At 40.2% G+C, this 24,606-nt stretch overlaps 2 protein-coding genes across 3 annotated transcripts in view; both read right to left on the reverse strand.

Moving 5' to 3' along the window:
* ITGAV (integrin subunit alpha V) overlaps window positions 1-24,606 on the reverse strand; it is a 94,571-nt gene that overhangs the window by 64,676 nt on the left and 5,289 nt on the right. The window contains exon 2 of one of the 2 annotated variants that reach the window (XM_036253859.1): window positions 19,677-19,807. In XM_036253859.1, coding sequence (XP_036109752.1) covers window positions 19,677-19,807 — 131 coding nt within the window. The remainder of the gene's footprint in view (window positions 1-19,676; window positions 19,808-24,606) is intronic. The other variant, XM_036253861.1, reaches the window with a different exon arrangement.
* Window positions 13,048-13,438, reverse strand: LOC118625209 (uncharacterized protein C11orf98-like). Its single transcript, XM_036253862.1, has one exon. The coding sequence runs from the start codon at window positions 13,436-13,438 to the stop codon at window positions 13,070-13,072; it is 369 nt and encodes a 122-aa protein (XP_036109755.1). The 3' UTR covers window positions 13,048-13,069.

Consider the following 24,606-nt stretch of genomic DNA (forward strand, 5'->3'; position numbering starts at 1 on the left):
TTAAATGTTTTTCTTTATTGATTTTGGAGATAGAGAAAGGGAGAGAAAGATAAGAACATTGATTGATGAGAGAGAACATCGATTGGCTGCCTCCTGCATGCCTCCCACTGGGGATTTGGCCCACAACCTGGGCATGTGCCCTGACCAGGAATCAAACCAGTGACCTCTTGGTGCATGGGTCGACGCTCAACCACTGAGCCACACTGGCCAGAAAAAGATTTTTTTTTTTTTTATCCTCACCCGAGGATATTTTTCCATTTTTTGTACAGATAGAGTGGGAGGGAGAGAGAGGAAGGGAGAGAGAGAGAGAAACATCGATGTGAAGGGACACATCGAGTGGCTGCCACCCGCACGACCAACCAGGGCCGGGGACAAACTGCAACCAAAGTACGTGCCCTTAGCGGGAACCGAACCCGGGTCTCTCCGAACCGCAGGCCGACGCTCTAACCGCTGAGCCAAACTGGCCAGGGCCAGAAAAAGATTTTTTTAAAAAGATTATGTGGGTCCCAAGTGTCTGAGGTATCAGCAGACAGCATCTTTCATCAGGTAATGAAGTTCATTGAGCCAAGTTGGCAGTTTGTGAAACATTCAATTTGGCTTGTTAAAAGATGCACCAAACCTGATAGAAAAGAATTCCAGAAGATTTCTATGGCAACAGCAATAGGATTTGCTATAGTGGGGTTCACTGGATTTCTTGTGAACTTATTCCATATCCCTATTAATTACATCACTTTTGGTGACTCAATACCTTTTTAGAGGAGGGTTTTTTTATCTTGGAGATTAGTGAACAGTCAAGATTTGAGAAGCTTATCGAGTAAAAAAATTACCTACATGTTTTGTGTTCTTTCATTTTTTTTCTTCCAAGATGTTTTCTATTTATAAATTAAAATAATTTTTTCCAATTTTTATTAATTTATTTTTGTCACAGATATTTCTCCTTTTTCCCCCCAGACACCCTCCTCCCCGTCCTGCGCCCCCATCCCTCCTAGCATTGTTGTCTATGTCCACTGGTTATACATACATGCATATAAGTTCTTTGGTTCATCTCATCCATCCCCCCCCACTCCGTCACCTTACACTGAGGTTTGTCAGTCTGAACCATACTCCTTTCTATGTCTCTGGGGTTATTTCATTTGTCAACCCATCTTGTTAATTATATTCCACAAATAAGTGAGATCATGTGATATTTGTCTTTCTCTGCTTGGCTTATTTCACTTAGCATAATACTCTCCAGGTCCCTCCATGTTGTCTCAAAGGATAAGAGATCTTTCTTTTTTACAGCTGCATAGCATTCCATTGTATATATGTACCACAGCTTTTTTATCCACTCATCTACTGATGGACACTTGGGCTGTTTCCAAATCTTAGCGATCGTAAATAGCATTGTTATGAACATAGGGGTACATATATTCTTTCTTATTGGTGTTTCAGGCCTCTTAGGATATATTCCTAGAAGTGGGATCACTGGGTCAAATGGCAATTCAATTTTTAATTTCTTGAGGAAAAAATAATTTTTTTAAAAAAAACTCTATGTGGTAGATACATACACTGGAATATTATTCAGCCACAAAAAAGGAAATGCTGCCAGCTGAGACAACATGGATGGATAAGGAGGATATTATGCTAAGTGAAATAAACCAGCCACAGGATGTCACTGTGCACTGTCAAGTAGCATATGCTTCTCATCACTACCATGTACTATTTGTTTTTGTTTTCTTTTTATTGAAAACATTCCCTGCGATAATAATTATGAATATCTACTTTTGTGGACATCAGGTTTAACTTAAGCTTAAAAGATGTGATGAAATATAGTACAAATTTTACATATCTTTTTAGTTTTACTTTCATCATCAAGTATGTGAAGCACAAAAATCCACAGCCCTTTCCACATGGCAAGCTATTTACCAACAGTATTTAAAGAAAACAAAGGAGCACCAATCAAAGGTAAAAAAAAAATCAGACAACATGGTTCTTCTTGATTTAAAAAAAGTACATTCGAAAAACCTAGAGCTTTACCAAAACTTAGGTATGCCCCAAAACAACAGGCATGTGTTAAAGCATCATGTGATTAAATGTGTTTTCAATTATATTACCAAACAAAGGAAGTCACATATATTTGGATATAATGCATTAGCATACAGCAGAATACAAAACTTAGTGAACAGTCTTCAAAAATACATGTACCACCCATTGCTTTGAATGCCTTCAGCTTCAACAGGGTCATAACCTCAAATCACCATATTTTCAAGAAAGATGGTGAAGTTCTTTTTTTACCACTCAGAACTTTTTTTCCAGAGATCTAGTCTTAAAATGTCTCTTCTAGAGGAAGTGTGAAGAGGTGGGTGGGGGGAAGAAAAGGAAAGCCTGCTTTCCACGCACACACACAAAAGGTTCATTCATGACCTGGCTGAAACTGGCAGCTGATCGGGGACACATGAGTGAAGTAAATATTTTGAGTCACAGCCCTAAGTCACCATTTCAAGTGATGCCGGAACTCCACAGGCTGCTTGGACCATGCCACCAAACATTTGCAAAAGGGAAATCAGATACAGACAACTGCAGAAATTCCAGGGCAGGAGGAACTGCTTCCTCAAGCAATAGTCAAGAAAGAACAAAGACTTCTGTCCATAATTCTGTAAAACACCTTGGAATATCTGCTTTGATCTTCCAAATAACTTAATGAGTATTTCATACAACAGTAAACATGAGAAGAAATGTCCTATATTATATAAATTAACATAAGACTCTATTCTATCACTTTCAAAAATAGAGGAGAATGTTGCTCGAGAAACCTGAAGTTGATTAGCAAGTGAATCACTTGAGACTGTGAAAATGTAATGTCTATTTTTGTTGGCTTTTAATTTCGTCAACTGCACTTTATCAGGCTCCCATGGTTGAAGACTTCGGGACAGAAGCCTACTGAGCAGAGCAAATTGTCATAGCTTTACACTCTGCCCCTTGATTAGTAGCCAACTCTTCTCATTTACTCAGAGTGTTTCAAAAGTCAATGTCAAGCCCAGCCGGTGTGGCTCAGTGGTTGAGCACTCACCCCATGCACCAAGAGGTCACTGGTTCGATTCAGCGTCAGGGCCAGATCCCCCGGTAGGGTCATGCAGGAGGCGGCCAATCAGTGTTTTCTCTCATCGATGTTTCTATCTCTCTCTCCCTCTCCCTTCCTCTTTCTTTCAAAAAATCAATAGAGAAAAAAAATTGCAAAAAAAAAAATAAAGACAATGTCAAACATTTAACTTGCTGGAGAATTACAGAAATATTTATTTTTAGACAAAGTTATCTTATCATCCTAAAGCTAAACTTTTTGCTTCTTCTTTTTATGCCTAAAGAAAATCCTTTGGAGCAAGAAGACTATGTCATCATTTTTGAAAAGGTCAAACTCAAGAGGAATGCCAAAGCATTTTACTATATGATTCTATGAATAATAAAAGAATTTAGGCCCTCAGAGAACTTATTTATTGACCTCAGAAGTGGCTAGTAAAATAGTGTAATGTACAGCATGGTTATGATAGTTAATAATATTATATAGCATATGTGAAAGTTGCTAAGAGAATAAATCTTAAAATTTTCCATCACAAGAAATAAACTGTAACTATGTATGGTGATGGATGTTAACCAGACTTATTATAGTAATCATTTTGTAATATATACAAATATCCAATCACTATGTTTTACACCTGAAACTAATATATTATATATCAATTATACCTCAATAAAAATAAAACAATGCCACCCCACACTCAGCCTTTTTTTTTTTTTTTTTTTATCCTCACCTGAGGACATTTTTCCATTTTTGCTCAACAGAGTGGAAGGGAGAGAGAGGAAGAGAGAGAGGAACATCGACATGAAAGGAACACATCGAGTGGCTGCTTCCCGCACAACCCCAACCGGGGCGGGGGACGAACCACAACAAAGGTACGTGCCCTTAGCGGGAACCGAACCCGGGTCTCTCTGGATCGCAGGCCAACGCTCTAATCACTGAGCCAAACTGGCCAGGGCCATAAGCAGCCTTTTTACTTCAAATATTACTAAATAGAAATGTGTGTACAAAATAAAGACTTGTTCAAAGTTAACAGAAAATAAAAAATGCATCAGTAGGGTAAATAGACCAAGAATAAGAATAGATAATACAAAACATAATAAACCAGAAAGAGCTAATGAGAAATGAACCTCACTAGAAATCAGAAATGCAAATTAAATAAATGTTTCACCTGACAGACTAAGAAGAAAAATATCAAGTTTGATTTAGAAATAGGTTGTATAGTTTTCACATTCCTTTGACTTCTAAATTTCATTTTTAGAAATGGATCCTAAATAGGTAATTAAAATTCAAAGACTTAATAAGCATGTTTAAAGCACTGTTTAGTGCTTAAATACCTAATACAATAGGAAATAGACTGACTAATTTATAATTTTATGTATTTCTACACACATACAGGTATATACACAGACCACAGGTACACACACAAATATGTTACACATACAAACATATCCTATAGCCATTGTTGTACCCAACTGGGAGATTTTTATTTCCTTTTTGCTTCTCAGTGTTTTCTCAATTTGTTCAATTAATGATTATGCATAATTTGTATAATGTTTTAAAAGGTGGGGGAAAGCCCTGGCCGGTTTGGCTCAGCGGTTGGAGCGTCGGCCTGCGGTTGGAGCGTCGGCCTGCGGAGAGACCCGGGTTCGGTTCCCGCTAAGGGCGCGTACCTTGGTTGCAGTTTGTCCCCAGCCCTGGTTGGTCGTGCGGGTGGCAGCCACTCGATGTGTCCCTTCACATAGATGTTTCTCTCTCTCTCTCTCTCTCCCTCCTGCTCTATCTGAACAAAAAATGGAAAAATGTCCTCAGGTGAGGATAAAAAAATAAATAAATAAATAAAATAAAAATAAAAGGTGGGGGAAAAAGAAGTGTGGATACATGTCCATTAATTTCCCCCACAAACTAGTTAGGAGCTTCCATATTCCCTTTTAATTAACTTTATGTTTACATTTCATCTTCCACACACGAAGGAGTTTTAGTTCCTAAAATTCAAGAACATTTAAAATGAACAAGCACCTCCTAGCAATGTTTATAAGCATTATCCTTCCTGTTTCTCTATTCCATGTCTTACAGTCAAACTATTAGAGTAGTATATTACAAAAAAAAAAACACTAAAAAAATCAAAATCCTAGACAGTACTGAAAAAATGGAGGTAAATAATTTATTTGACTTAATCAAAAAAACAGTACCTAATTTAAGAAACTCAGATAGTCAGTACTTAGATATTTGTGTTAATGAAAGGATGATTTGCTTATAAACGTCAACGTGTCTTTAAATGTCTCCAGAAGTATAATTGTTGACTTAAAATGACAAGAAATAAAGGTCCCTAAAGCTAAAATGTTTGGAGTCACTGTTTACTGAAAAATTAATCATCTGTGAATATAGAAATAGATTCTAAAATCATAGTCTATGAACATAAGAACAAGTTACTAATTTACACAGAGCAGACCAGAAACCTTTTATATAAAATTAGATAGTTTTTTCCGAAAACAAACAAGAAAAGTCAGGAAAGTAGAGCCAGAAGAAAACATGATGAAAGTCGTTTCACTGGGATCAGTCTTTACTTATGTATTTACGGAGTTCCCTCTATCACAGGGGCAGACAGAGAATCAAAACCTCCCTGCCCTTCCCTGAGCAGGTGTGATGGTCCTGCTGGAGGCAGCGCGGAGAATACAGCCCTTTGAAAACGCCCACTGCCTTTATCAATGCCTGTTTGTTTCCTTCTAGTGATGAGAAGGAAATGATCCTGAAAGCATCTAACATTCTAAAACAAAAACCCTTTGCTAAAGGTTTTTTTTTTTTTTAAGCCAAGTCAATGTTTAAAAAAATGGGTATGTGTCAGGTGAGGGTGGCCAGGAAAGGGGCTTTAAAGGATCCTAAGGCAGAACATTCCAAGTGTTAAAATACCAACTAACTGCAGGAGTGTTGGTCACCTAGTAATAAAAGGAACTGGATTAACTGATTTCTAGGTTGCTTACCAGCTCCCCAACTGTATTTGTTCTGTACCAGGGGATGACAGATTATATCTGGAGAAACAGTTTCATTAAAAAGAAAAAAGGAAGCCCTGGCCGGTTTGGCTCAGCAGTTGGAGCGTTAGCCAGCAGTCCGGAGAGACCCGGGTTCGGTTCCCGCTAAGGGCACGTACCTCGGTTGCAGTTTGTTCCTGTGCCTGTCTGGGTCGTGCAGGTGGCAGCCACTCAATGTGTCCCTTTCGCGTCAATGTTTCTCTCTCTCTCCCTCCCAATCTATCTGAACAAAAAATGTTCTCGGGTGAGGATTTAAAAAGGAAAAAAACAATTCCTTAGTTCAGTATAAGCTTATTTTGTATTAAAAAGGGAGGGGAGACTGTTTTTCTCTGTGTTTTTAACCTTCTAATTTGCAGGACCTAGACACAATTCTGAAAGACAGACAATACACCACAGGACAAAGTGACACCTGAGAGGCTGTTTGGGAGTCTGCCTGATTTTAATTGCAATGAGTTGGAAATTAGATGGCACAGAGGCTAGAGAACAGCTAAACGTTTTCTATTTTTTATTAAATACAAAGTGTTGTAATATCCAGAAAACACACCACAGCATTTTTCTTGAATAGAGAGGGCTGGCCTGGCCAGGCTTAGCCCACAGCCCACAGCCAAGCCCTTCTGGGAACCCGTGGTGAAGTGTTCCAGCCGTTTTGGGTGGGCAGGGGAGTGATCTGACTTCCAACCTTCTCTAGGATAGATATTATCGGTGGAGGGGACAGCCATTCCCTGAATTTGGAATACAGAAGCTTCTCGCCTTTTTAAGGGACATATTTAACCATGATGCTGGCAAGCCCGCATTTCTAAACGAAGAGACTTTGCCAGGCCAGGTGGTGCATGTTCTCCCTGCTCAGTGCAGATCATAGGTCTATCTTTCAGAAAGACTTAGCATTGAGAAACCTGAGCCATAATCGGTTTGTTAGTAACATCTGCTTTCCAGAAAAGGAAAGCATGTTGCAAGGACCGGATTTTCCCATACCTTCTTAGATATTATCTCATTTCACCCACATGAAAACCCTGAGCCGCGGGGATTGTGCTTATATGACAAATGGGAAAAACCAAGGTTGGCAAACTTCAGTCCTTTACCCAAGGTCACATCTAGTGAGTGTCAGAGCCTGAATCTGAGCCTACATCTTCTAAAATCTAATTTACATTCCTCATAATCACAGAGCCAAAGCAAAAAGAACAAGAGAGGGAACAAAGCCTGCTTACGTAAACTGGTTCTTGCCCTAGGATAACTTGCAATATCAACAACAAAATGAAGAAAAGGGAGGGCACGGTGGTGACACAATAATGCCTCTCTCAAGACCCACATGCTGCCCAAAGATGTCCAAGTCCTCACCCCTAGAACCTTACATGTGAATAGGTGACCTCGCGTGGCAAAAGGGACTTTGCAGATGTGACTGAATTAAGGACCTTGAAATGGAAGGTTACTCTAGATTATCAGTCGGCACAATGTAATCACAAAGGGGAGGGAGAAGGGTCAGTGTCAGATGACAGCCTGAGAAAGACTGCGCTGGCCACTGCTGTGTTTTAGGAGAGAGGAGGAGCCACAAGCCAAGGAATGAGTGGCCTCTAGAAGCTGGAAAGGGCAGGAAAAGGGATTCTTCCCCAGAAGGAATGCGGCACTGTGGACATCTAGATTTTAGCCCAGTGAGATCATTCTGGACACCTGAACTCCAGCACTAAAGGTAATGTGAGTTATTTTTAAGCCAAGTTTATACTTGCTTGTTACATCAGCAGTAAGAAAATAATTCAGGCACAAAGACAAAATTGAAATAACAGACCACCCCATGGCTGCTACATGAATGTGCTCATTAATATTTTGCATCCTGACACAATGGAGTTTGGAATACATTTATATTTACTTCCTAAAATACACAGATCATTCATCCTAAAACTAAATCATATGCTCATCTTTGAAGGTGTACTATTCCACATTTACACAAACTAAGTGTTTGCTACAATCAATCATCTTAGTGTAAAACAAATCTTATCTCAAAATGACCCCTTCATTTTCACTAATTTCACAATTCTTCAAAGGTCATATGATTCTGTCAATGTGGGAAAACATCAGTTTTCAGCCATTATATATAACTCTTGGCTAAAACTACAAATTAGCCCTGGCCGATGTTGCTCAGTGGGTTGAGCATCATCCTATGCACCAAGAGGTCCCTGGTTCAATTCCCAATTAGGGCACATGCCCAGGTTTCAGGCTCAATCCCCAATAGGGGGCATGCAAAAGATATCCCTCTCTCTTTCTCTCTCCCCTGCTTCTTCTCTCTAAAAAAGAAAAAATTAGGAAAGCAAGCTAGAAAGAAAATTAATATATTCGCAGCTAAATCTCACAGATCCAAGACATAAATTTTAGACTGAGGTTTCCTTTTGTTCTGCAGGCTCACAAACGCATAAATAATTCAAAAAAATCAAAGCAGCCCTGGCCTCTTTGGTTCAGCAATTAGAGCGTCAGCCCTCAGACCAAAGGGTCTCAGGTTCAATTCCTGGTCAAGGGCACGTACCTGATGTGGGAGGCAACCAACCAATGTGCTTCCCTTCCACCCTATCTAAAAATCAATGCAAAAATATCTTCAGGTGAAGATTAACCAAAAAAAACAAAAAAACAAAGCAGCAAGTAAGCTTGCCATCTTGGATTGAACTTTCTGATAAACTAAATTTTTCATCACAGACTCCTACATTTTCCCTTAAATGTTTAAAAGGCATGCCTACCTTTTTTTTTTTTAAATCCTCACCCAAAGATATTTTTCTATTTATCTTCAGATAGTGGGAGGGCAGGGAAGATGAGAGAGGGAGAGAGAGAGAAACATCGATGTGAGAGAGACACATTGACTGGTTGCCTCCCGCATGACCCCGACCAGGGCTGGGGACTGAACTGCAACCAAAGTACATGCCCTTGAATGGAACTGAACCCACAATTCTTTGGTCCGCAGGCTGAGGCCCCAACCACTGAGCCAAACCGGCCAGGGCATGCCTACCATATTTTAAAAATATTCATATGATAATATTATAACTTATATAATTATACCAAAAGTAATGACTGAGAAAATTAACAGACAATGTACTGAAAGTGTTTTGCTCTGTAATGTTCATGTCAAATCTACTTAACATGGCAAGCAACTGTCTACCCAAGATCTACCCACTGAGCTGTCTATCCTTTCATTTTTAACACAGTGCTCTGTGTGTGTTAAGCTTTATGGTGAATTTGGTTAGACTTAGTTTAGCACCTCTTTAAAATGCATTTAGAACCTTCCTTAGCTTACTTCCAGTTTCATGTCTTACCATACCCTCAATGTCCCAGGACCCTCACCATACATACACATACAAACCTCACAAATCCTCACTTAACACTGCCCATAGATAAGTTTCGCCACTAAGCTAAACGATGCATAATGAAACCAATTTTACAATAGGCTAATTGATATAAACAAGAGGTTTCTACAGCATCTCATCAAGGTTGTAACGAAATGACATTGAATGAAATAACATTATTTGAGGACACGCTGAACTTACATATAGACATGTAGATGTGGGTCACATGGAATTACACGATTTTCATTAACATCTTTTACTAATCTATGCAAAAACTCATTCCTCTGGCCTGGTGGCTCAGTCGGTTGGATCACGTCCTATACATCAGAAAATTGTAGGTTCAAATTCAAGTCTGGGCACATACCTAGGTTATGGGTCCAATCCTTGATCAGGGTGCATACAAGAGGCAGTCAATCAATGTTTCTCTCTCACATTGATGTCTTCTCCCCTCTCTTTCTCCCCCTCCCCCAACTCCCTTCCTTTCTCTCTAAAATCAATAAAACATATCCTTGGTGAGGATTAAAAAAAAAAAACTGTTTCCTCTACCTGGACCCGTCTTCCACATCCAGTGAATTCCAACTTGTTTTTTTTTTTTTATCCTCACCCAAGGACATTTTTGCATTTATCTTCAGATAGAGCGGGAGGGAGTGAGGGAGGAAGAGAGAGAGAAACATCAATGTGAGAGAGACGCATCCAGTGGTTGCCACCCACATGACCCCAACAGGGGCCAGGGACAAACTGCAACCAAGGTACATGCCCTTAGCGGAATCTGAACCCAGGACTCTCCTGTCCACGGGCCGACACTCTAACCACTGAGCAAAACCAGCCAGGGCTCCATCTCATTTTTCATTAGCTAGCTCAAATGTCACCAACTAATCTGGGAGGTTTTCCTCAAAGGACCCAGAGTTAAGATACTTTCCGGTTATGCCTCCTTCCTTTTGGTATAAATCTACTTGTTTCTACTGCTCAGAGTTAAAGTAAAATAAATTTAGATTGGTTTTCCAAACATATTTTCGAAACCTTCCCTTCCCCCCCACTACCCAAAATCATGCCTTGGGTAGGAAGAAAAGCACATCTTTCTTCTTTAAGAGCTAAGAAACTAAGTGTTATGCTACCTTCAAATCAAAATCCAGACTTTCTTCCTTAGCCCCTAATACATGCCTTACTGCATGTAAACCAGCCACAGTGAAATGGCCTTCTAATAAATTATACACTGTCTAGTATCCAGGTGCACCTTGGGGGAAGTAAAATTAGTCCGTGAATTATTAATCAACAAATACACATTGTACTCATAAAGGATGCTTTCTTTCTGCTACCTGGTTTTCCAACCAAAAAGAGAAAGAGGCACACTATTATTCCTTCTCTTTTTTTCTTTTGAAGGACCCTCAGCTTTAGTTCCCTACACAAGTTCATAATCTAACATTTCTTAGTTGCGTGAGATAAGAGGCTTCCCCTTACCTTCAACGGCACGCGACAAACCCAACAGTCAGATACTACCGTAAAAGCTTTGAGTCTCCAGCCAAGTGAGGCAGAGGCAGGGATGGAACCTATTCTCATGATGTATCCCCAGTTAGCAATACCAGTTCCAGCAGCAGTAAACCCAGCACTAATGGTTTCTTCCTCTGTTCATTTCACTTGGTTCCAGTCCATTTTTCAGAAAACGGGTGAGTTACCAATACACTTCCAGTAAATTTCTCTTCCGCTAAATTTAGCTAGAGTCTGTTTTTATTGCTTTTCACGAAGAACCCAACACCTGCATAGAATATACGCACATATGCGATCTATCATATGTCACACAATGGTGAGCAGAAATAAATGTGTTCCCTGCTTTGGAAAGCTTACAACCTAGTCAGGAAAACAAATATATCTAAGATAAGCAGAAAAAAGAAAGAAACATAAATTGCAGCTTAATGAGGAAAAAGAGCTGTACTCTGCACTAAGACTGCCTGTTCAGCCAGAAGCTGACCTACAAGAAAGATGAGGGGAGTGGGAAAGAACTCTTCATAATATTTAACAACAATCATTTAAAAGAGCCTTACTATAAAAATTTTTATTGTGATTCCAAAGCTAGCTGAGGTCTGCTCTTGTTACAGGAAAGGAGAGTCACTGTTCTGTTTTTGTCCTACAGAGAAACAGCCCAAGAAACAAATGAGCCAAAAGGACTTCGCACAGTTACAGACTTCAGATGTTGACCCAACAACCGTTGGAGGGCTTCTCATGACTCAACTGAACTTTCAGACGAACAAACGACCAAAGGCCACACGTAGCACCAGTCTATTTAGAGGATGCAGGACAGAACCAGACATACCTCCTTGACAAGAGTCCTTATATGAACTTCCTGTGCAGCAGTACACACAGCTGTCCAGAACTCTCCTCTTTGCCTCACCAGATGACAGCTCAGAAGAAACAAGATCTAGTGGATAGCAAAGCCATCCTGGCTCAAAGCCTCCTGTCTCGCGGAATGACATCTCTTGTAATGATTCTGTAGCTATCACTAGCTGTCAAGGTTCCTGCAAGGAACTTGCCAGTGACAAGAGTCACTATACTCAAGGAACCCCAAGGCTACAGCATCCCTGTCCAGTACTTACCATCTACTTATGGTTTCCCAAAGTCTAAATGCAACTAACCAACAAGAAGCCATTTTTGGCTTAAGTAATACTACCTAGTTGCTTAGCCACTCATGACCCAGTAAAACAGAACAAGAAACTTAACAGAAGATCAAATTGTCATGTAGAATAGGAAAGGCTTTTAATAACCACTTCCCAACAGCCAACTTGATAATATACAATTATAATATCCCTGTATGTCCAGGGGTGGGCAAAAGTAGGTTTACAGTTGTAATATAAATAAATAACACAATAATTAATAAATAATAATGCAAACATAAACTCTATGTTTCATGTACTCACAACTGTAAACCTACTTTTGGCAACCCCAAGCTATTCAGTTAGGTTGCATTTTGATGGAGTAACAAACATCTCCAAAATCCATTAGTCAAAAATAACAAAAAATTATTTTGTACACATATATTGTGGGTCAGTAAGAATCTATGCTTCATGTCTTCCTCACTCTGGCACCCAGGCTGATGGAGGCTCTATCATTCAAACTATCACTAACCAGAACAATGCCCCAACTCTTAAACCCTTCTGTCCACAAATTGCACACTTCTGCTCATGTTTTATTGGCTTAAAAAAAAGTCACATGGGCATACCTAAATTCAAGGGTTTTCCCAGAAATTTTAGAAACACAATATGAATAGCTGTAGTATCTACCACATCACATAAATCAGAGCTAATTTAAGTAAAATAATTTTATAAATTTTGTTTCCCAAGTTTAAAAAACGAATGGAACCCCTGGAAACATTAAAGTCTCTTCTGAACTCAGAAACACAATAAAGTAAAGCAGACAATCAACTAATTTTAACTCTTTTTTTTTTTAGAGGATTCTCGGGCTTTATTACAAATGGAGTTGACTGCTAAGGAGCCACCTCTCTGATCCTTCTTTTCCATTCTCCCTCTCAACACATCCCTCCACGGCAGGTCACTAGGCCACTGTGGAAGAGGAATCTGGGGAGAGTGAAAGGTTCAGTGTTTGCTCCAAAGTCTTCTAAAACCACCACTGAGTCCTCCTGGCTGCGGGTGAGAATCTTCTGGTTAAAGGGGTATGATTTAGCTTCCATCTTCAAGGTCCTCCATATCTACATCCTGGGGGGCTTTTGTCTTCTTCTGTGATTTGGGCTTCGGTTCAGTAGTCCTGGCTGGCTTTGCAGAGGCCTCCACTTCCATGGCCGCTTTCTCTTGCTGGGCAAGCCGCATCTGCTGCAGGAGTTTTCTGCGCTTCTTCCCAGACAGAGTGATGCTGGCACGTGCACTGGACGCGCGCTTGAGGGGGGGCCGCGTGGTGAGCCCTTCGTCTATCATGGCCCCGACCACCTGGTGCTTCAGTCGCCGCTCCCGGTTCAACACCCTCCATCGCTTGAACAGTTCCTTCTTCAGCTCCGACCGGGGCCGGCTGATCTTCCCGCCGGGGGCACCCATGGCTGAGCAGCTTTGCGGGTTTCGGGTCCGCCAACTCTTCTTGATCACCCCAGAAATGTAGTGTGGAATACAGAAAGGTAGGTAATTTTCCCAAAATAACACTGGAAAAATGACAGAGCCTCAATTTGAACCCAAGTCTGTCTGCCTCCAAGGCCTAGTTCTTTTTCATGACATCATGACGTCTAGCAAACAGGGAGTGAGGGAAGAAAGAAGAGTCAAAGGGCAAACTCTACATGAGTATCAAGGAAATCAGGAGGAATAAGGGGGCAGGGGAGTTGCCAACAAATAGCAGGGACTTTAAATAGGGAAGGAATGGTCAGTGGGGCAAACTGTAGGAGATTCAGTAAGATGAGGGATCAGAAGTGTCCACTGGACGATTGCAGCCAGGGCCACGGCTGGGCGGGGCATAGGCCGCTGCTCCACTGAAATGGATAAACGTGAGAAGTAATGAAGAGGCACCACATTGAATATTTTGGATGTGAAGAGAAGGAGAAAGGAAAATGACTCAGAGAAGACACAAGTTCAAGGGAAAGTGGTTTTGATGAGTTTTTCAGGTAGAAAAATGTGAAGCATGTTGGAAAGTTTTTTGTTTTTTTTTAAAAAAGGAGCCCCGCCAGTGTAGCTCAATGGTTCGATTCCTGGTCAGGGCACATGCGCAGGTTATGGACCAAATCCCCCAGTGCAGGGCATGCCAGAGGCGGCCAATCGGTGTTCTCTCTCATCGATGTTTCTCCCTCCCTCTAAAAATCAATAAAGAAAAAAAAATTGTAAAAAAATTAAAATTTTTTTAAAAAAGAAAAAGAGCCAATGTATTAATACAGAACTAGAATAAATGAAGAAATAGTCAGAGTACCTGAGACGGGCGGAAGTCATAACAATATAAAACAGCTTACATTTACTGAGCCACTGCAAAGGGCCTATCCCTGAATTAAGCACTTGCCATGATCCATAAATCAACTCATTCGTTTAAGGCATACCTATGCAGAAAGTGTGCTAAGGACACGGCCTCAGGGAGATGGCAGTAACCAAGTAAATGGCAGGGCCAGGGTTTGAACCCCAGGCAGTTTGCCTCCAGAAACCACACTTATCAACCACTCAGCTAAGGTCAAGACTGAGATAAGGGAAAGAATTAGAGAAACAACATCATCTCCAGAGATAATGGAAAAGATCAAAAAGAGTTGTGGAGCAGAGATGTTTCTGTGTTTGGCCTAGGGTGGGGCGATGGCTCCTAGGGACAGAGGTTGAAGAAAGTTGAAGAGGTCGTTCTAAATTCTAAGCATTTGTTACATAAAGTCAAGACTCAGTCTACCAGTGCTGTTTCTAGATAGACATTCTCAAGGCTTGATTACTGAAATCTATATCGTCCTCTTTCCTTAAATTCTTAAAACACTATTTGGATAAAAACTCTAATGTAAAAAAATGAAGTCTTAATTTGTATATTCTTTTCGTAAGAGAAGGCTCTGAAGTTATACAAGATAATTACGGAAATATCATAAGCAAGGACACAAAAGAATAGAACAAAAAATACATAATTGTACATATATAACTAATGGACTTTAGTTATTTCTTCACTATAGAAAAAGCTCTTATGATTCATTCATTCATCAGCTATTCAATTTATTGGGCACCAACTGGTACCGGCACGGGGCATTGTTCTAGGCCCAGAGGTTTCAGCGCTGAACAAGATAAAAAAAGTATCCTCATGGCACTTATTTGTTAAGAGACACTAATAATTAAAAATAAATGGCATACAGCAATGTGAGCACTACAGTGAAAAGTAAACCAGAGAGGAGGATGGGAACACAAGGTGGCAAAGGGGACTGCAATTTTTTTTTTTTTTTTTTTTTTATCCTCACCCGAGGACACTTTTTCATTCTTTGTTCAGATAGAGCAGGAGGGAGAGAGAGAGAGAAACATCGATGTGAAAGGGACACATCGAGTGGCTGCCACCCGCACGACCAACCAGGGCCGGGGACAAACTGCAACCGAGGTACATGCCCTTAGTGGGAACCAAACCCGGGTCTCTCCAGACCGCAGGCCGACGCTCTAACCGCTGAGCGAAACCGGCCAGGGCGGGGACTGCGATTTTAAATGAGATGATCAGCGCACTACTGAGAAGATGACATTGAAGTAATTCTCAAAGGAGGTGTGGAGAGGGGACCCAATGTACATTCGGGAAAACAATGCTCCAGGCAGAGGAAACAACCCAGGCAAAGAGGAGGTGGAGGTGTACCTAGTGTTTACAGGCCACTGCAAAGACAGCCCGTGAGGCCAGAAGAGAGTGAAGGTGGGGAGAACAGTAGAAGAGGAAGGTTCAGTGCTGGCCAATTTTGCTCAGCAGTTAGAGCGTCGGCCCGCAGACCAGAGTCCCGGGTTCAGTTCCTGCTAAGGGCATGTACCTCGGTTGCAGTTTGTCCCCAGCCCCGGCTGGGGTGGTGTGGGTGGCAGCCGGCCAGTCAATGTGTCTCTCTCACATCGATGTTTCTCTCTCTCTCCCTCCTGCTCTCTCTGAAGATAAATGCAAAACTGTCCTCAGGTGAGGATAAAAAAAGAAGAGGAAGATTCAGATAGAAATAGTGGGCTGGAATACTCAGCATCCTCTCGGCTACTAGATAGATGGGAGGATATGGGTGGGATCTCGGCTGGAGTGCTATGATCTGAATATTTATAAAGGATCGCTTTGGCTGCTGTAGAGAAAAATCAGGGGGTATCCAGGGCAGAAGTAAAAAGAACAGTGAGGTGTGTGGGCTCCCTGCCACTGCCCTCAGGTTTCCTGTGTACCATTCTGCAGCCTGCTCTTTGCCCAGGAGGCTGACCAGTATGAACACATGCACTGCCATGCCTCCGGTTCCCAGCTGGATTCAGCCCGTGGGGAGCAGGTACAGCAGATCAAAAGGAGGAAGCAGAGTGAAGTCAGGGTTTTATTCCCCTACTCCTCCCTTCCGGCCCCTTCGGGCTGGCTACTGCTCTCTGACGATAGCCACAGCTCCTGTCCCGTGGCTCTCTCCACTTTCCCTTTGTCTGGATTCTGGCAGCCGCTCCCTTCAGGCCCAGAGGCCAGTTTTTAACTAGTGACTAGGCACTACTGAACCGTGAGACCCTGCACAATCCTTTGTAAACAGTCCTTTACTAAAAGCTCCTCAAACTACCCTAATTTAAGGGTGCCACCCTTTCCGGGCAGCACCCTGACTTATTCAGGAGTCCAGGGCAACAGTCCAGGTAAGAGACCATGGAGGCTCAGACGAAAATGTTAGCAGCAGAATAACAAGACGCAGTAAGATTTTTGACTGGTGGACAAATCTATCGTCAGGCATAAGCCCAGATTTTGGCCTAAGCAACTGAAAGGATGGAGTGTTGTCCACTGAGATTCATTTTTTAAATTCACAAATCAATACAAAATACGTGCAAATATCAGGAAAAGAAGTACCAGGGTTTCCCAGCTGGTGTGGCTCAGTGGTTGAGCATCGACCCAGGCACCAAGAGGTCACCAGTTCAATTCCCAGTCAGGGCACATGCCCAGGTTGTGAGCCAAATCCCCAGTGGGGGGCATGCAGGAGGCGGCCAATCGATGTTCTCTCTCATCGATGTTTCCATCTCTCTGTCCTTCTCCCTTTCTCTCTCTCTAAAATCAATAAAGAAAAAAAAATTTTTTAAAAGAAGTATTATGGCTTACAAATGCAAAAGTGCTTAGTCTCACTGTTAATTAAAGGAATGCAAATTAATATAACAACATAAAACAATATAGTAACATTATATATGTTATACACATAAAGATAATAATACTATAACAATATAAAATTGACAAAGATAAACAATATGGTGATGATTGGTATTGACATGGGTGTCAGTAACTGGAGGGGTATAAACCTTGTGAAGAAAAATTTGCAGTTAGCTATCAAAACTTTAATATATATACACACATACATATACACATATATACACACATATATATATATACACACACACACATATATATATATATTTTTTAATCTAAAAATCCCATGCTAGAACTTTATCCTACACACTACTTACATATACACAAATATTGGTGTATAAGCTTTTCACTGTAGCAGCATCTATAGTAACAAGAGACTGGAAAGAACCTAAGTGTCCATCAGTAAGAAATATGAGTAGAATAAACTGGGCTACATATACAATACTATCAGTGATTTGCAAAGAATGAGGCAAATCAATAAATATCTATATGGAAAGATAAACAAGAGATTTATATTGTTAGATATGGAGTAGGAGTGGGGGGAGTCAGGGGCCTAACAGTATATTTAGTATATTCCTATTTGGGAGTTCCTTTTTTTGACAGGCATGAAAATTCTAGGATCAAAAATATTGTTCAGAGTGATTGCCTGTGAGCAGGCTGATGTAAGATAGTCCTATTTTCCATACACTTTTGCATTGCTTGAAATTTTTTCTACCAAGTGCAATTATTTCAATAAACAAAATTATTATATAAAGCCAAATTTCAGCCCTGGTCAGTCTGGCTCAGTGGTTAGAGCGTCGGCCTGTGGTCCAGAGAGATCCGGGTTTGGTTCCCTCTAAGAACACGTACCTCGGTTGCAGTTTGTCCCCGGCCCTGGTTGGGTTGTGCAGGTGGCAACCACTCAATGTGTCCCTTTCACGTTGATGTTTCTCTCTCTCTCTCTCCCTCCTACTCTATCTGAACAAAAAATGGACATTTGAGGATAAGAAAGAAAGAAAGAAAGAAAGAAAGAAAGAAAGACAGCCAAATTTCAAAAAGGACCAGTAATAAACTATCTTGCACTACACAAAAACCTATGGTGTTGAAATCGAAAACATATCTGAACAGTTCAAACTATCAAAACTGAACTACAGTTTCATCTTGTTAGTAATCGTATTTAGTTAGAAGACACAAATGTCCTAACCCATAATATTTTTGGGGGGGGCCTGGGGGGGCTCTGCTGTGGGGAGTGAGCCCGGGTCCTGACCCATAATATTCCGTATCACAGGTCTTGCTCCATTTGTGGTAAACCTGAGCCTAATTACACACTCTTGGGGTTTTCCAAATGTCAGCCATATATGGAAAAAACAACAGGGCTTAATGCAGATGGTTTCAAATGGAAAAAAAACAAACATGTGACCTGATTCCTATAAGAGTTGGTTTAATGACTGACGCTCATTTTGGCACTGATCGCGATGTCAGTGGAAAAAACAGTCCACATCATAATTCCCGCTTCATTGACACTATAATTCCCAGAATGAATATATATTAGAAGCAGCAGAAAACAATAATATGGGAAAAATAATTAATTTTCTTCAGGCTTATCTTAAAATAGTCTATTAAAGCCAGCGAGCCAGAATCATTTGAAAAATTGATAAAAACATTGCACCTGAAGAATGTCACACTACTCTTTCTGAGGCTTCTCTAAGCTTTCACAAATATATATAAATATACCAATACAAATGTGTGCAGGATTATATGTTTTTTATTTCACCAATCGAAATGTAAAACTTGTTATTTCTTATTTCTCATCTTCCTCCCGCTATTTTTCCCCTAACACAATCCTGACTGACACTAAAATTTGTCCCTGTAGATAAAATTCTAATGTTATCAGAACCATAACACCTAATGTTCCAAATACATTTTGGATAATAATTTTTTTTTTATGGTATGTGCCCCTAGCAGGAACCGAACCCGGGACTCTCTGGTCCACAGGCCAATGCCCAGCCGCTAAGCCAAACTGGCCAGGGCTGGATAAACGTTTTTTAAAGTAAACCACATCTACTGGAATGCAAAAGACTCCTCAATTGGCTCTGGTGGCACAACTCCAGGCCCAGGTGTATGCATGGTTAGACAGGGGTCTTCTACAGCTGTCAGTGAGTCAAGCTTCAATTCTGCCAAAGAGGAAGGACAGAAAACCTTGCTGTATCTATGAACTCCCTCTTCTCAGAAGACGTACAAAAACATTTCAATAGATTTTCCCCAAGTATCTGTAGGCTGACATCAGTTTAAAGTTGAAGATATCCAAAGCAGTAGAAATGCAATGTATTTTTAATGCTTTTATATGCCACAAAATTGTAGGGGGGGAAAATCATATAATATGTCATTTGTCTTGATATAATTTCCTCTGGGGATCTGCACAGATCTTACATATCGTATTTCATTAAATTTTTACACTTAAACTAAAGCAAGTACTTTTAAAAATTGTTATCTTAAAAAAATCAAATGACAACATAAAAAAGTGGCTACTGCATGAACATTTACCTGTTGCATCAAATTCAATTGGCTGGCACCTGCGGTGAGAAGACCAATCACACTTGAGGACTTGCCCTCCTTCTACAATCCCAGGCTGGGTAGTGTTTGCTTTGGGTGCTCCCACCAGAAGAAACATCCTGCTAGAATACAAAAGAGAAAATAAGATTTTCAAAATGGCACAAAGCAAAAAAAAGTATCGTATGATTTAGAAACAGCAATCATTCTTTTGATATTATCCACAAATACATATTTTTAAAACTATTCACTGAGGACATAATATTCATTATTCATCTGGTGCTCTCTTACATACATACATTACTCAATATCATTTATTCATCCTAAGAACATATTATAAGGCAACTTCAGGGTTACAAGTCATTTAAAAATGTGTGCTGGTCAAATTTAAATAGGTACAGCTTATTATATGTCAATTATATCTCACTACAGCTATTAAAAATGTAGCCTGGCTAGAGTCATGGATTTGTTTTGATTTTTTTGTTTTGTTTTTTGTTTTGTGTGTGTGTGTGTTTTGCTATACGCTTTCTATATCCTGATTGCTGAATTAAAAAATGATTCTAAATAAACAATTCTGAAGTATGGTAGTTCTAAATAGTATCATTTTTCCATTTGTAAGACTTGTTTTATAACTATTGTACTTCAATTTTTAAAAGAATAGTGACTAACAAATCTCTCCTCACATTAATCTAATCATATTCAATTTATTTATTTTTTTTATTAATCCTCACCAGAGGATATTTTTTCCACTGGTTTTTTTTTTGAGAGAGAGAGTGGAAGGGATGGAGGGGGAGAGAGAGAGGGCGATGGAGAGGGAAAGGGGGAGAGAGAGACATCAATGTGAGAGAGACAAAATGATTATTAGCTGCCTCCCTCACCCGCCCTGACTGGGGCCTGGGATCAAACCTGCAATCCAGGTACATGTCCTTGACAGGGAATCAAACCCATGCCCATCGGTGCGCAGGCCAGTGCTCTAATCACTGAACCACTCCGGCCAGGGCTTCAACTTCTTATCAGGGTAAAATTCTCAGAAGACAAAGTCATCAGGAGTCAAATTTTTAAGTAAAAGAGATCTTGTCTCTAGTTCTTGACTATGGTGGAGGAAAAAGGGGGCTTTACAAAAAATTTGAGAAATCTAGTGACCAAAATGAAACTTCACAGGATGAACTGTTCATAAATTCCCAAGTGGGCAGGTAATGGTGGACGGTCACACCCCAGTCATTTAACTTCTTTAGTAAAAGGTATATCTGTCCCTCAGGCAAGCCCCATCCATTGCTTTTGTGCAGCTAGGATAAGGCCTTTGAAATGCCCCCTTGCAGACTTCTCAGAATGGAAACCACCCTCAAGAGAGCACATCATCTTGTCCATGACCCTGTAATCCAATCCCTGCCTTGCTCTCTCCCACCTTCGTGTAATCTTCCTAATGTTACCTTCTCAATTCAAAAGTCATAAAAAGGGCTGCAAGATGCCATTCTAGGAAGCATTTTACTCAGTCTGTTGAGATCTTGCTTCAGGCATATCCTGTTTGGCTCAAGTAAATATTTATTAAAATTTTCTACAGGTTTGGATGTTCTCACGTGGGTAATCTTATATGGAATGCATTCATTTTAACTTTGATTTGTCCATTCCGATTTCATTTTTTGTGGGTGGTATCTGCCAAGTCATGTTTAGAGTGTTCAAGAGCTGGTTGTGTGACTTGCTACATTATGAAAATCCTGCTCTACGACTTTAATCTGAAAACTCCATACTCAAAATAGACAAAATTTCCAACTAAACCACACCCTATTTAATAAAGCTTTATGCAGTCATATTTGGCATCAGTAAAACACCAATGCTGGCAACTCTCTCATCACAGCCAAATGCCTCTGGATAAAAAATCAACTTAGTTTCCATTCAGCAAGAACCTTTCATAAGAAAAAAAAATTGGACTATAAGAGAGCCCTCATGCGCTCTCCTTTTCTACAGCAGAGCTGGGTAAGAGCTTAATTTTGTATATAGCCCTGGCCGGTTTGGCTCAGCGGTTGGAGCGTCGGCCTGCGGACCAGAGAGTCCCGGGTTCGGTTCTTGTAAGGAGCAAGTACCAAAAAAAAAAAAAGACATAATTTTGTATATACACGAATGTTTTTTATTTCGACAGGTTAAAAAATGTGCCATAAAACTTCCCCTCTTCATGTGAACTGAATTACTTTTGAGTGCATGATGGGAAAAAAGAACATTTCAGACAACTGTATTTTTCGGGTGTACATGTAAAAAGGAGGAGGGGCATTTCTGCACCAGTCCTAATAAACGTGATACAAGCACAGGTATGCATAGGAATGCAGTGTTGTGGATAATGGTCAGGTTCCAGGAGATAAGGTCAGGAGAGTTGTTTCTCAGAATATGCCTAAATCCCTACAAGCAAAATTCACTTCTGGACTGTCATCACATACCACATTACACAATCATTTACACATTTTTATCAACGCTTTTCTCCCCACTGTACAATAAATGACTCCCTTGAATGTAGAGGACTCTAATTCATCTTTGTCCCTGCCACATAACAAGCATTCAAGAAAAGTTTTTTAAATTAACAGCCCAGTAGCAAGTAAATTTGATAGCTACGGGCGTTCAACTTAAAATAGCCATATATAAATAAGCCATTTCCACTATCCCCAACACCTCTAGAATATGAGGAAATCATCTTTTAATAAACAATCAATTATTTAAGTTATCAGTAAAATTATTTTATTTTGGATTTCAGATACTTTCTTTTCTTGGCACTATAAGACAGAGAGGTCTGGGAAGTCACTAGGGGACGGAGTTCTGAATGGAAACTGCAGCCTGAATTCCGTGGATAAGACCAAGAACAAGGCTGCTTTTCATCAGACCATTTGCACATTATAAGCATGAAATGATGGTAATTAGATGTACTAAGCATCAAGTTTTCCTACGCATACCTTCATGTGCAGTCTTGTACACTGGTGAAATGCTACAGAAATGGCAGAATAACATAAAAGGAATGTGTGAGCACGGTCAGTTCCTAAATGCTAGGTTAATGGGGGGAAAAGAAGGTGAGGAATAAAGTTATTTGTCTAAAATGTCAACATGTTATTTAAGTTACTTTTAAGAGTATCACAGAAAGTTTTTAAAAATGAGAAAGAAAAATGGAGAGATGGAGAAAGTAAAATTGCCTTAAGACAAATGTTAAAGTCTTAAGAGGGAGTTGTCTAGAGGAAAATTAAATATGTGTCTAGAACAAAGGATACAGTGTGGTAAAAGATGCTGAGAAAATGCAGGAATATAAAAACAACACAAATTACAGAAAACAAAAGCCTATTAAATGTGTTGGGAGGGTGAATTTTATGCCATGTGTTTTTTGACACAATAACAACAAAAGTCTGTTAATGAAACACTTTATAGAAAATTAAATAATTGTTACATGAAGTTCATCCAAGACTATCTAATGAATGTCTACAACAGTTTAATTAGAGTAACAGAAGTGACAGACCAGAAAAAAAAAAAAAAATGTTTGCAATACAAGCAGCATTGTCTAAGGAACACAATTTGGGACTAAAAGTTACAATCACTATATAAATCAATTGAGAAAGTCATTTTAAATCTCTGAGTCTGTTTCCTCTTCTTTTGAATGAAGATAACAATGCCAACTATAATTACCTACAAAATAAATTTTCAGAATGTGGATAATTGCTAAAAGCACACTTAGAACATCTGAAAGCATCATAAAAACACAAGATAATGGCATCAGGACTAAAAGCAGCAATTAATAAAATACTCTCTAATAAGATAGGAGATATAAAAGTTAAAATCTATTTTTAAAAGTGTTTTTCTGCCCTGGCCAGTTTGGCTCAGCGGTTAGAGCGTCGGCCTGTGGTCCGGAGAGACCTGGGTTCGGTTCCCGCTAAGGGCATGTACCTCGGTTGCAGTTTGTCCCCGGCCCTGGTTGGTCATGCGGGTGGCAGCCACTCGATGTGTCCCTTCACATCGATGTTTCTCTCTCTCTCTCTCTTCCTCTCTCTCCTTCCCGCTCTAGCTGAACAAAAAATGGAAAAATGTCCTCGGGTGAGGATAAAAAAAAAAAAAGTGTTTTTCTTGCCTTGGTTTTCTTGAAGGGCCATTAATTAACTCAAATGCAAAATCTCAAGGAGAAATGAAGAGTAGGAAACAGTTGGCTTGCAATACTTCCTGACAATGGTGGAGACTTGGGGAAGATACACAGGGTTAGTTGAGGCTGACAGATTTCACTGATCAGCAGCAAAAATCAGAAGCCCAGCCAATTTAGTTTCCTATGCCTGCAACTTCCTCCTGACAGACTCCATCTCCCTCAAAAAATGTTGTCCAAGAACAGTATCAGGATCCCCATCCTCACCATTCTTTTTAAAAGACTTGAGACATTTCCATCAAATAACTTCAAAATTAAGGTGTACATACATAAACAGGCTGTTAATATCATGCCAAGAAATGCTAAAAGGTAAAGGGCCAAGTGTGTGTACTTAGGGTCTGGGGTGGGGGGCAGGGCTTAGGGGTGGAAAAAGGAGGAAGGGGGATGGAGGGGAAGGATAGGGAGATGGGAAAGCGGGAGGCACAGAATGATGGAGAGGAAGACAGGGAAGGAGACACAAACAAGAGGATTAAAGAAACCAAAGAGAAGGATGCCCTTCCGGTGCACTTTCTACACAAAGTGTTACTTTAAGGGCAGCTGCTTCAGGGAATGTGACCTTGACTACCAAGGAGAAGCAACCAGCCAAACAATGACAAGTACATTTTTTAAACCCTCCAAATGAACTAAGTTATTTGGCTGCTTTCAGCACTGACTTCTCTCTCCAAGATAAAGCATGTTTAATATACTTGGCTGACTCTGCATTAACCAATGAGCTTTCACCAAAAGGAACTTCTGAAAATTACCACATATTTTATAAAAATAAAT

This window comes from Molossus molossus, unplaced genomic scaffold, assembly GCF_014108415.1.
Source record: "Molossus molossus isolate mMolMol1 unplaced genomic scaffold, mMolMol1.p scaffold_m16_p_11, whole genome shotgun sequence".
NCBI lineage: Eukaryota > Metazoa > Chordata > Mammalia > Chiroptera > Molossidae > Molossus > Molossus molossus.